A 13070-nucleotide genomic window follows, 5' to 3' on the forward strand; every position below is an offset into this window, starting at 1 on the left:
CGCCGGGCGGGACTACAGCTCCCGGCGGGCCGCGCTGTGCGCTCCGCCCCGTGCCGCAGCGGCGGGCGGGCCTCGTCCCGCTCCCGGCCCCGCTCCCGGTGCAGGTGGCCGGGCCGCAGCGGACGCCCAGGAGCCTGGTAAGAGCGCGGCACCGTCCTTCCCCTCCGTGACCTCCCGACGCCGCCCTGGCTCCGCCGCGGCGGCCACGCTGCCTCCCCGCGGGCGGCCGGGCGGAGCCGCTGCGGCCCACGGTCTCCTCGTGGGTCGCCGAGGCCCTGCGGGCGGCACCGGGGCCCCTCAGCCCCCCGGCCCCCTCTTGAGGCACCGGGCCCGTCTCAGCGGGCTGCAGGGCTGCCCCGCGGACCCCCGCTCTCCCCGGGCCGTGCCGGGGCGGGGGGCCCTGCTGCAGTCCCGGTGCGCGGCCCTCCCGGCCCCTCTGCCCCCATCGGGTGGGGCAGGGGCTGTGCCGCTCGCCCTCCCGTCTGCGGGTGTGCCACCGGCTCCGGGGAAGGACGGAGAGGGAAGGGGGGGGGACACCCCCAGTTTCACCCGGGCTGTCCTTCCCCCGGACCGGTGGGCGCACCCCCGCCACGCTGCACAGGGCCAGGTGGGGGGACAGGTGCCCCCCGGCTGTTCACGCTGGAGAGGTGCCCCGGGCATCTCCCGGTCCCTGGAGCTTGACCGTTAGCGCGGGGGCTTCCTGGAGCCGGGTCACCTGCCTGTCACCCCCTCACTGTGACCTGCTCCCCGGGCTCTCCTCGGGTCTCTGTGCCCCCGGGTGATGGATCCCTGTGGTTTGCCTTCCTGCCCGCTGGCTGTGGAGCTACGGGCAGGTCTTGATTTTCCCTGTGCTGATGCAGCTAGGCAAGACCTGAATCCGTAACGGCAGGGCTGGAGGTCTCTGGCAGTAACGCACCGGCTATCTCCGCAATCTCGCAGCGGTTATCTCTCCTAATGCACTGGTTGTCTCTCCGCGGGAGGCACCGGGCATGCTGGTGTGAGCCAGAGATGTGAACAGGATAACAGGGGCCTGCCCGGGCCTGTCTTGCCTTCTGGTGGGAGACGCTGTTGGCTCTCCACGGCTGGCTGGCTGGTGCCAGTGTGCAACGAAGGGCCCAGGTCTCGGCCAAGCCGTGGTGGTTTGTTGGTGATCTGAGGGTTGCCCTGTTCGGCTGCAGAGAGAGGCTCCTCGGCAGAAAAGCAGCGGGCCCTGCCCTGCTAAAAGGCTGTGGGACTGTGCTGTGGGACCTCAGGCCTGGGGGTTGTTTGATGGGGAATGCTCAGAGGCTGCTGGCACGGGCAGGGGTCTCTAGGCAGAGGCTGTGGGCGGGAGGATGTCCCCAGGCCCTCACCCGGCCGGCCGCAGCATCTTGTGCTGCGGTGCATCCCAGCCTGCTGCCGGTGGCAGGTGGCAGGGCTCAGAGGTGAGACAGCCTGCGTGACATGCCAGGGCACAGGGGCACGTGGTGCTGCCTTAGCTGCCACCCTGCCAGCGTCTCGTACCAAATCCACAGAGGCTCCCTGAACTGCACAGAGCAGAGGGAAAGCCAAAAGCGTGGCTTCTGGCCCCACCGGCTGTGGCACAGCCCACTCAGGGCTGCCAGCTTCTGAGCAGGGAATCCTTGAAGAGGGAAAGGGAAATGACATTAATATTTCCTTCCTCTTCAGCCTACGTCCATGCCAGGAAGGACCAGTTTTATCTAGGAGCCCTCGAGCTGCGAGGCTCATGTTGCTGTCCCTTTCCTCTGCTTGATGCTGTCACCCAAAAAGAGCCTTTGCTAGATCACAGTCTCCTGTGAGTCTTAGAGCCACATCTGGGGTGTGTTTGGGATGGGGACAGAGATACTGGTTTTGGGGGATAAGTACCAGAGACTCTGTTGCTGTCCACAGGCCATGGGGCAGGGGTCTGGGCACTCCTGGCAGCAGTGAAAGCCCGTGTTCTGCCCACTCCAGCCTGGTCAGGGCATGCCTGTGATTGCCATCATCCTCAACCCGCTCTGGCCGTGTCTCCAGCACAGTCAGGCCAGGAAACTGCCTGCCGACACGAGGGTTTGCAAACACAGGCAGTGCTCAAAGGACTGAGTTTCCTGTCCCTGTTCCTGTCCGAGCTGTGCTGGGAAGTGGGTGAAGCTGTGCTCTCCCACCAGCCATGCTGGCTTTCCCGGAGCCAGGTGTGCGGCAGAGCTGGTGCTGGAGGCCTCAGAGACCTCAGTTATGAGGACAGGGGGTCCCTGGGGTAGGGAGGAGTTTGGAGCGGGGCCTTGCCAGGCTGGGAGTGAGGGGCTGAGCCAGCCCTGCCTGGCACCACCTTGGTGCCTGCCAAACATCTGCACAAGGTCTCCTGCCATGACTCCACTCCCTCATCCATGAAGTGACTTTATCCTGCATCTGACACTGCTGAGGCGTGGCCATGCCCCTGGCTCCTGTGCAGGATGTGGCTCCCCAAGAGGGAATAGCCAGGCTCTCGACTGGCACCAGGCAGTGCCGTGCTGGTGGTTTAATTGGAGGCCATCTCCAAGGTCTGATAAAGTTACATCTGTGGGAGCTCTGGGCTACTGGGTTACGTCCTCACTACCAAGAGGAGTGATGACTCAGGGACCTCATCCAGGAAATTGGGGGCTGCTAATGCATCCCCCGCCCATGGGTTCATTATCACCAAGTCCAGCGTGTGGGGGTTGATGGCCGTGGTTTCTCTCTCCCTCTGCAGGCCACGATGCTGCGTCTGGCTGCTTTTGCGGCACTGCTGCTGTTCTTCAGGGTCAGCCTGGAGCTGTCCTGGGCCCAGGCCATCCCCGCTCTCTTCATCTTCTACCTGGGGTCCGGCGGATGGGACTTCTTCCTCATATTCATCAAGACGATACGAAGGGACGTCACGTAGGTGTCCTGGCTGGGATGGACCAACCATCCACCCTGCCCCCAGCCCACTGCTCTGCCCCGGTGTGTTTGTGAGTGCAGTCCCCAGCTCCTTGCACAGCCCTGGGTTTCTGCTGGCACCCAGCCTGGCTGGAAGGAGATGTCTCTCTGCTGTGCCTGGGCGGCTCCAAACTCTTGGGCAAAGTTTTCACAGGAAAGATAGATTTCAGCTGAGCTCTGAAGTCTAATGACTGTCCTTGTACTTCACGCTGTCCCTAAAGATGCTGGCGTGGCACCAGGTGTTTGTGCAGGGTCAGTTCTGAGCTGGTACCAGGCTGTGCCAGCCTGGCAAGGATTTGTGGGGAGGGAGTGGTGCCATCTCTTGGAGAGCACCCGAGGCTCAAAGATGCCCCTTTGATTGGGGCACATCTCTCCCTGGCCTCCATCCGTTCCTGCCTATAAGCATTTTTGTAGATGAGCTCTGCCTATGTCCATGCTGCTCAGGGAAGCACAGAGAGCTGCTGCTGACCTAGAATAGGGCCTGGAGCAGTGCTGGGCTGTTGCAGCTCCTAGAAAGGTCCTCATGCTGTGCTGGCTTTGCTGGAGGAAGTGGTTTTGCAGGGGTCACTGAGCAGCTTCCCTCATGCTCTCCTTCCTTTGGCAGCACGGGGCTGGTTCTGCTGCGGGTGAAGTGGCAGGTATGGAGGCATGTGAAGGAGAAGAACACAATTGCCAAGATTTTCCAGAAGACTGCAAGCAAGTATCCAGAGAAGACAGCACTGATCTTCCAAGGCACAGGCGAGAGCTGGACCTTCCGGCAGCTGGATGAGTACTCCAACCGTGTGGCAAATTTCTTCTATGGCCAAGGCTTCCGCTCTGGTGACGTGGTGGCCCTTTTCATGGAGTCCTGCAATCAGTATGTGGGGCTGTGGCTTGGCTTGGCCAAGATTGGGGTGGAGACTGCCCTTGTGAATTCTCACCTGCGCATGGAGGCGTTGCTGCACTGCATCACCATCTCCAACTCCAAGGCTGTGGTTTTTGGAGTGGAGATGATGGAAGGTGAGGGGCAGGCAGATGCATCGGGGTGCATTGGACTGTAGATGGGGGTGTCTATGGATTTAGTGTTCCTTTCCTGCCCACCACAGAGCAGGGATCTGGAAGAGTGGACAGTTGAATTATCCAGGAATTGGATTTGTTTGCTGGTTGTTTTTTTTTTCTTCTTGATCCCTTTGGACAGTGGGCAGGATCTGGAGTTCAGTGCTGTCCGGCTCCCAAGCAGGCCAGCCTGGGTGTGAGGATCATTGCTTGTGCCTCTCAGGTCCATCCTCTGGGCTGAGCCTGCCCTGCTGCATGGGCTGAGCCTCCCCTTGCTCTCTGTGGCTCTTAGCCACATCCCTGCAACACCTTGGCTCCAGATCCTCGTGTTTCAGCCCACGCCTCTGAGGTTGATGGTGTCAACAGACCTCTTGGCACCAAAGAGGTTTTGGCTGGGGAGAGGTGGAGAACAGGATCTTCTGGTCCCTAAAGAGGCCTGGGCTGTGGCCCCAGCAGCTGTTAGTCATGGGAACAACATCTGCCTGGGATGGTTGTCGGCCCTTTGGGGTCTGCCAAGTACAGTGAGGGTACTTCTACCTGGGGCAGCGTCTCCCTGAGACCGTCTGGGAGGGCAGGGAATCTCTGTGCTGTAACCACCCTGTGGTTTTTCTCCATCTCCCCTCTTTTGCTTTTTCAGCGATGCAGGAAGTGCAGCCCTCCCTGGAGAAATCTATCCATCTCTTCTGGTCTGGGGAAGGAAGCCCCAAGTCTGTGCTTCCTGGTGCGAAACACCTGGATCCCCTCCTGAAAATGGCCCAGGGGCACCAGCCAACCCCCCCTGATAAGGGCTTTCTTGGTACGTGGTCAGCTCTTGGGGGCCAGACTCGTGGCGGTGCTTTTGTGAATCAGCTGGTTACAACACTGGCAAGAACATCTGCTTGGGATGCTGATTGCAGATGTCTGCAGCAGGGCATGAGGTGTTTGGGATGGGTCTTACGCTGGTGCCTGAAGCCCAGCCCTGCATGGAGCAGTATCCTGTTGTGCCCTCCATGTGTCCAACAGACCACCTGATCTGCCCAGGGTAAACCCAGCATGTTCTTGGTGCTGTCACATAACAAAGTTTTGACTCAACTGGCACAAGCAGAGTGTGTAAATGTCACTCGTCCCCCTCTCCAGGTTCAGCCAGCTCCTAGGTTGGGTATATGACCTTGTCTCCTCATTGCTTTCCAGATAAACTCTTCTACATCTACACCTCTGGGACAACAGGGCTGCCCAAGGCTGCCATTGTGGTGAACTGCCGGTAAGGCCGTGGACATGGGCTTGGGGGAGGATGGGGCTGAGCTCTGCCCTGTCCTAGCACAGCGCCGCTGGCCCTGCTGCTGATGTGCCTCTTCACCCTCCCACCCCAGGTACTTCCGCATGTGCAGCTTGGTTTTTTATGGTTTTCGCATGAGGCCCGACGATGTGATGTATGACTGCCTCCCGCTCTACCACGCTGCAGGTAATGTGTGCCGTGCGGAGCCCTGCGTGCTGGAGCCATCTCTTCCCCTCTGCCCAGCCCAGGGAAGGCTGAAGGCTGGTGTAGCAGCAGTCTCCGTGCCAAAGAGGAGCTAACTGCTGCTGGCGGTGTCTGACTGAGGCTTTCCACTTTTCCCCTGCGAGCCAAGAATCGATCTGGCTGATCTTTGGAGTTGGGAGGTGGGCGGGGGGGCATTATCCCAGCTCCTAGCCTGGCTTTGGTATGGCTGCTCCTTACTGTGTCCCCATGGAAAGTCAAGGGGGGAAGGGGAAGCGGCGCCTGCCTGGCTGGCTGAGATGTGATGGGATGTCTAGGTGCAAAGCAGCACCCCAGATCTCACTGCCACGTGTCTCATCACCGGTGCCTGTTGTCCTGGGGGCTTTGAACACCCATCTGGTGTGAGCCAGCACGTGGTGTCCACCTTGCCCTGGCAGGCCTCTCCCCAGGCAGGCTGGGCTGGCGGTGCCTGGGGACTGAGGGCTCCCCTGCCTGCCTCCCCGCAGGGAACATCGTGGGGATCGGGCAGTGCCTGCTGCAGGGCATGACAATTGTCATCCGCAAGAAGTTCTCAGCCTCGCACTTTTGGGAGGACTGCGTGAAATACAACTGCACGGTGAGGCCATGAGGCAAGGGGCCATCTGGAAGTGGGGAACGGAGCCTGGGCATCTGTGTGGTGCTGGGGAGAGCCCAGCTGCTGGAAGAGAGGGAGGCCCAGACTGGTTCTGCCCATCCATCCCAAACCACCTTCCAAGGTGGTGGGGTGTGTCCTTCCCACCTGGGGTGGTAACTCCATGTGTCCAAGCCCTTCCCGGGCTCCAGCATTAGCCAGGAGATCTTGGTTAAGTTTCATGGCCTGGAGGAGTGGGTTAACCAGGGGAGGGCAGGCACTGAATGAGCTGGCAGGATTCCTGGGTTTTACCATGGCCTCTTTAGGGGACTCGGGGCATGTTGTGCCATTCCTACCTGCCCTGAACCGCAAACAACTGGGGGCCTGTCGGAGGGGTCCTAGTGAATCTTTCCTCTCCGTCCCTCACAGATTGTGCAGTACATCGGGGAGATCTGCCGCTACCTGCTGAACCAGCCATACCAGGAGGTGGAGCGGCAGCACCGGGTGCGCATGGCATTGGGCAACGGGCTGCGTGCCTCCATCTGGCGGGAGTTCATGGCCCGCTTTGGTATCACCCAGGTGGCTGAGTTCTATGGGGCTACAGAGTGCAACTGCAGCCTGGGAAATTTTGATAACAACGTAAGGCTCCAACCAACCTCCCCATGTCCCACAGAGTGCCTGCTGGCTTGAGCAGGGTTGGAAACCCGGGCGGGCTGGTTGCTCCCGGTTTCTTGTCCCAAGAGGCTTGGCGTGGGTTGCCATCAGCCTGGAGGGGTTTTGGCTGTTGTGCATTGGTATCCTGGATGCGCGTGCACAGTGGGCTCAGGGCAGGAGAGATGTCCCTGCTTCCCACAGCTCTGAGCTCTTCCTGTCCTAGGTTGGGTCGTGTGGCTTCAACAGCAGGATCCTACCAGGTGTGTACCCCATCGGCTTGGTGAGGGTGGATGAAGACACCATGGAGCTGATCCGAGGGCCAGATGGTGTCTGTATCTCCTGCAAACCAGGTGAGGGCAGGCAGCCACAGGTACAAGTCTCCTCAGCTCTGTGCAAGTCTTTCCTGATACTTCTAGATAATTTTCCTAGGTTTGAGTCTGCTCAGTTAAACCCTGCCACCCCCATTAGACACCGTTTTTGCTTGGGTGTGGGTGATTGCTTCCCCCCTTCATCCCCTGTTTTCTCCTTGCAGGGGAGCCGGGCCAGCTGGTGGGACGCATTGTCAAGAGCAACCCCTTGCAGCACTTTGATGGCTACCTGAATCAGTCAGCCACCAACAAGAAAATCGCCAGGGACGTGTTTACAAAAGGGGACACTGCCTATCTCACAGGTGAAGCAAGCAGGGCCCCTCCATCTGCTGAGAGCAGAGGAGAAGGGTGCCTGGGTGTGCCAGGGCTGTCCCAGGCTCATGGCACTGCCCTGAGATGCTTGGTTGCTCCTGGCTCCTCTGACATCTCATTTTTCGCCTGTTCCTGACTTTCCTATAGGGGATGTCCTGGTGATGGACAAATACGGCTACATGTACTTCCGGGACCGCACTGGGGACACGTTCCGCTGGAAGGGGGAGAATGTCTCCACCACAGAGGTGGAGGGGACACTGAGCCGCATCCTCAACCTGACGGACGTGGTGGTTTATGGGGTGGAGATCCCAGGTAGCTGAGAGGGAAGAGGACAACCAGGGGAGGCAGGCAGGGCTCTGGCACTTGAATGTGAGTGTATCCTGCACATCCGGATCGACGTGTCCTTTTGCAAGAGGCTGGACCGAGGCTTCCCGTGGGCAAGCTGGGAAGAGGCTGCTGGGGATGTGCCTAGCAGAATCCAGAGGGTTCCCCCTTCTCTCAAGCTTTGGTCTGATTCTGGCTGGTTTGGAAGGGCCCTGTGTCTTTTCTGGACCAGCTACAAGTGCCTCCTCTGGGAGGAGGTGACCATGACCGCAGGGTGTCGCTGGTAACCTTAGCCGCAGGGCGGTGACACAGCCGGTGACAGCTGGATGTGCCAGCACTTCTGTACAAAGTCGGGTCTGCACCGGAGGCCTTGCTGGTATGGGGAAGGGGGAGATGATGCTACAGGAACAGTCTGTCTTGAGTGCTCTCCCTTCTTCTCTGCCTCTTAGGAATTGAAGGGAAGGCAGGAATGGCAGCCATCGCTGACCCAGAGAACTCCTGTGACCTAGAAGACTTTGCCAGCAAGCTGAAAAAGGCCCTGCCGTTGTACGCACGTCCCGTCTTCCTACGGTTCTTGCACGAAGTCTCCAAGACAAGTGAGCCATGGCGTGTGTGCTCGCACTGGGCACGGAACTGGTGGGAGCCCCTGGGGGGGAGACACGGTGATGGAGCCCAGTCTGTGGTAGGGTCAGGATGGAGCCCCTCTGCCCCATGGAGCCTGTACCCAGGTCCTCTGGTGCTGTGCAGGTGGGCAGGTGTGAGGCTGGGTCTGGGGCAGCACGGGTGCAGTGGGCATGGGGGTGTGTGCAGCCAGTGAACCCCCATTCCTTCTTGACCCCCCACTCCAGGCACTTACAAGTTCCAGAAGATGGAGCTGCGGAAGCAGGGCTTCGACCCCGCGCTGGTGAAGGACAGGCTGTACTTCCTGGACTCCCGGCAAGGCTGCTACCTGCCGCTGGACCAGGCAGCGTTCAGCAGGATCCAGTCGGGAGAGCAGAAGCTGTAACCGGTGGGGCTCAAGCAAGGCACCTCCCTGAATCCTGCTGGGGAGAGGGGGGCAAGGCAGGCGCTGAGGAAGGAAAGGTTCAGGAAGCAATATAAAGGCACACTAGAGATTTTATTTGACAAGTTTTACAGATAATGGTTGGGGGGAACACAGGGGGGACCAAGGGGAGGGGGATGGTTACATACCAAAGCATAGACTTATTATGGCTTTATTTTCTTTCCACTTGGTACAGCGGTGGTGGTCCTGTGCCACGGGAGGGGCAGGGCTCTGGCCAGTTGAGGAGGTGTGGGGTGCCCCTGCTATTCCATTTTGCTTTTCCTGTCTTTCCCTCCCTTTTCCTGCCTGCAGCAACCCTTCCTCGTGAAGGCCATGAAGGGACCAGTGCTAGGCTTTTTCCCCACTCCTCCATCAAGAAGCCAGTTCCTCCTTGGCACAAGGCCCCACTTGGCAGAGGGAAGCTGGGTGCCAGGCGCAACCCCTGTCCCCCTGCGTGGCCCCGTTGCTGTGGTTCTGCTGTGAATCGGGAGCAGGGTAGTGCTGGGCTCAGGAGAGGGACAGGGATGTGTTTCTGTTGTGCCTTGCTCTCTCCTGGGGATGACATTTCTATTTTTCACAATCACACGCACGTTATATTATATATATATATATATATTATACATGCTGACTTTTTTTTTTTTTTCAATCTTAATTTATTGTCTGTACTTTTGAATGTGTCCCGGGTTTGTGCAGTAGGTGGAGGGATAGCCCAGACCTGTCCTCTCTTGGGGAGCCCTTTTCTCTCACAGGGAGACAGGACACTCATCTGGGACTGATTCTCCTCTTCCAGTGTGGATGCAACCACGTATGTCCTTGTGGCCTTGCTTCCTAGCGAAGGACATGAGTGAACCCCACTGTCTTGTAGACACTTCTCTGGGTCTCTTACTTCCACCTTTTGTGGATGCAGCCTTGTTTTGTGCACCTTCTTCCTTGCAGAAAGCAGGTGGGAGAGTGGGGATGAAGGGCCTGGTTTGCCTTTGCTTAGATGTACTCAGCACCGTGGAGCAGCTCTTGGGGACTTTCTGCTGTGATGTCTGTGCCCTGACCATGGGAGGCAACTTGCCTAGGGGAGAGAAAGTCCTCCAGAGGGTGGTCTCTGTGAAAGCCTGACTTCATGTGCTCCGCATCCCTTCCCGTCTCCACTGCAGGATACGGGTCCTGAACTGAAATGTCCATGTTGAACACCTGACTTCGCTGTGTGAATTCCCCACATTGTCTGACGTGAAACAGCCTTAGCAGCAATGTCTGATTCCATTCCTCGGAGACCGTGCAGAAACCTCTGTTCCAGACAAAACTATGGGTTGGGATTTATTATTCTCTCTCTCTTTTTTTTTTTTTTTTTAATTATTTGGGTTTATGCTTTTAGCAGGGTTAATCCCTAAAATGACATCTGTCTTTTGTGAGGGCAGGGTGTGTCTGCTCTTCTAGCTGTGCTTCTGCACCAACGTACCTGCCTGCCCCAGTCTGTCCTGTCCTCACTATTAAATGCGAGTATGGGCTACGCCGGAGTTTGCTACCTTTTCCTTGTGCAGTCCTGCTCTGTGCAGGGAGGTGAGGGACTCTGCCAGTTTGGGAAGTGGGAACTGCCACTCCAAAGTGTGACCTCCCTGGGCAGACTTTAGCTTGTCTTGGAGCAGGGGAAAGCCAAGCCCCTTACTGCTGGGTTTGATGACTGTGTGAAAACAACCTACTGATGAGACCCTTCCCAGACCCCTCCACCAGCTCCCCACTCACCCCTTCTCCTGGTCCTGTACTCAAGTGTTGCCATCGCAGTTTGTCCTGTCTCAGTTCTCCCTGTTTGTCCTGGCACATCTGGCTCTTTTGCCCCCTCCTGTTCCCAATTTCCTTTTCCTGCTGCTTCTCTCTTTGGCCACGCTTAAGCTCCCACCTCATTTCTACCCTCGCAGACAAATTTTTTGGTAGTCATTGCCCTTTGCTCACTCCTACAACAGTCTTTTTAGACCCACTGCATCCAACCCTGGGGACAGGAGAAACGAGCTCCTGCGTGGCACATGTGTACCAGGGAGAAATGTCTTGCATGAGCCAGGGTGAAGTGTGTTGCCTGGTGGGACGCACTGTGGGCAAAGTGCTGGAAATCCACATCTGTACCAAATGCACCTCTGGGCACCTTCAAACTGCTGGCTTCTCCAGCATCTCTAATTGAATGAAGCATCTAAGCTTCAATTTTAGTTTTTCAGTCTCTCGGACACAGTGACTCTGGACATGCCCCAGCTTGGATCTGTGTCAGGGCTCTGCAGCCAGCTCCAGGTGAGGATGGGAGCAGTGTGCTCCAACACTGCTCCTGGAAGGGCACAGCTCCTGGGACAGCCCCTGTCTTAAAGCAGCCCCCAGCTCAGTGGAAAACAGACCTCGTCCCCACAGCCCTACAGTGCCCGTGAGGCTCAGCCTGCAAACGAGGTGGCTTTGCCGGTGTGGGGGTCATATGTGGGGGCCTGGGGGTGTCCCTGGCCTCAGGGGCTGGTGCAGGGTGTACAGTGATGGATGCCACCCCTGCAGATGCTCCAGTCCCACTTTCGGACGCTGTTCCGCTCGCAGCTGCCGGTGGAGGGCAGGCTGAGCTCGGCAAACGTCTTGCCTCAGGGAGGACCTCTTCAGGGGCTCCCCTGGGGTCTCACAGCCCCCCAGGGGGTTCGGAGCCCTGGGAAGCGGGGAGGGGCGGCATAGGGTGCTGGGAGCTGGGGGTTACCCATGCAGGGCATAGGTCAGACCCTGCCTGGGGTGGAGAGGAGGTTTCAGGTACAGATGCTTGTGCTGGGTGTGAGGCGAAAGGCAATCTCAGGCACTGGCGTTCCCCTCCACTCAGGTTCCTGACCACAGCCTGTGCCTGGTGGACCTTTGGCGGCACTGAGGTCACCTCGTTGTGCCAGGTAGGTGGTGGGCAGCATCCTGAACGCCTGGCCTCCCCCAGCCCTCTGCTGAAGGGAACAGGTGGAAGCTTGGGCTCCCTGATGCTAGCGCTGGGAGTTGCCATCTGGAGATGAATGGTCTGAAGTGATGACAGGAGGATACAGGTGCGCTCCCTTCCTGGAGCTGGCCGCGCTGCCCTGCACACAAAGCTGCTCTGGAGGGAGAGGGGCTGCGGGGCAAGGCCCAGCGCTGTGTTTCCATCTGTCTGACAGCAGGTCAGGTTCGAAAAGCCAGGCAAATTCTGCATTCAGGGCACCAGATGCAAATAGCTTTGGAAGCTTATGGAAGTATGGCTGTTATTTATTTGCAAGTAAGCCCAAGCAAGTGGATACCAGCTTGTATTGTTGGGTTTTGGAGATGGATGGGTATTATCAGCACAGCTGAGGCCCATGCAAGGAGCAGGATTTAGCCCTTGCTGGTGCTGACACAGCCGAGGGGCTGGGACATGGCTGGAGCATGGCTGGGAGCTCACCCCAAGCCCTGCATTCCCAGCCGGCTGTGAGGAGGAAGAAGGTTGTAGTTACAGGGTGCAGGCAAGAGGAGCAGGATGCCCCCCCCCCCCCCCCCCGAGGGGAGAGCTCCTCTTCTGGCAGGATGGGGGATGCTGAATGGCTGGGAAACAGCTCAGCAAACCGTATGGAGGGCTCTGATCTGCAGGCCTTCAATGGAGGAGACCTGCAGAGCTCAGCGGTACCGATGGAGCATGGTGCTGTGCCAGAGGGTTGGGGCATGCACGTGCCACACAGACTTGGCTCCGTGCCAGATTTCCCAGGGAGAGGGGACCCCCGTGAAGGAGTGCTCACAGCTCTGAGTTATGCTGCAAGGAGCCACCCTGCCTGGTGATGATGCTGGCAGCGCTGCAGCACTGGGAAGGTTAAAGGTAGCGGCTCTGGTCCCCACTGGAGATCCGGTGGCCCGGGACAACTCACCGTTTGAGCTGTTTGTCCTTACTGAGGAGGGTTGCGTCCCACTTGGCAATGCTTTGAGACTCCCCACAAAACTCAGCTACACCAATTAAGTTTTTCCGCTGGCTGTCAGCTCTGGGTTGAAATCCCAGCGCCTTTTTAAAGTCCTGGCTCCTCTGGAAGAACAAAGCCTAGGTGCAAGCATCCCTCAAGCTCTTGGACCAGGAACACAAGTGCAAGTGCGGTACCGAGCCTGGGATCAATGCTGGGACAAAATGCTTCCAGCAGAGAGGTGTTTGGCTAGAAGCAGCCAGTGCTTAAGCATGGTCTGATTTTTTTTCAATTTCTTTTTATTTGTGTGACTTTAAGAAAGAAGCTAATTGAATCCTCTTTCTGTAATTAGAGACACCTTGCAAGACATCTCTCTCCTTTGATCAATATGCTAGTCTGACTCAACAGCTGCATATAGATAAAAGTACTATATATAAAGTACAAGGTATTATTCTTTTTTAATTAAAATACT

At 58.0% G+C, this 13070-nt stretch overlaps 1 protein-coding gene across 2 annotated transcripts; it reads left to right on the forward strand.

Moving 5' to 3' along the window:
• The first annotated feature begins 30 nt into the window (after positions 1–30).
• SLC27A4 (solute carrier family 27 member 4) lies at positions 31–10215 on the forward strand. Of its 2 annotated transcripts, XM_040605945.1 has the most exons (14): positions 67–137; positions 1669–1795; positions 2708–2874; positions 3518–3912; positions 4586–4744; positions 5119–5188; positions 5298–5389; positions 5911–6020; positions 6444–6653; positions 6892–7018; positions 7201–7338; positions 7496–7660; positions 8122–8268; positions 8521–10215. In XM_040605945.1, the coding sequence occupies exons 3-14, from the start codon at positions 2714–2716 to the stop codon at positions 8676–8678; spliced, it is 1932 nt and encodes a 643-aa protein (XP_040461879.1). In that variant the 5' UTR covers positions 67–137; positions 1669–1795; positions 2708–2713; the 3' UTR covers positions 8679–10215. The 2 variants fall into 2 exon arrangements, with proteins under 2 accessions (XP_040461878.1, XP_040461879.1); XM_040605944.1 differs by lacking the exon at positions 1669–1795 and having other exon boundaries at positions 31–137.
• The last annotated feature ends 2855 nt before the right edge of the window (positions 10216–13070 follow it).

This window comes from Falco naumanni, chromosome 9 (genome assembly GCF_017639655.2).
Source record: "Falco naumanni isolate bFalNau1 chromosome 9, bFalNau1.pat, whole genome shotgun sequence".
NCBI lineage: Eukaryota > Metazoa > Chordata > Aves > Falconiformes > Falconidae > Falco > Falco naumanni.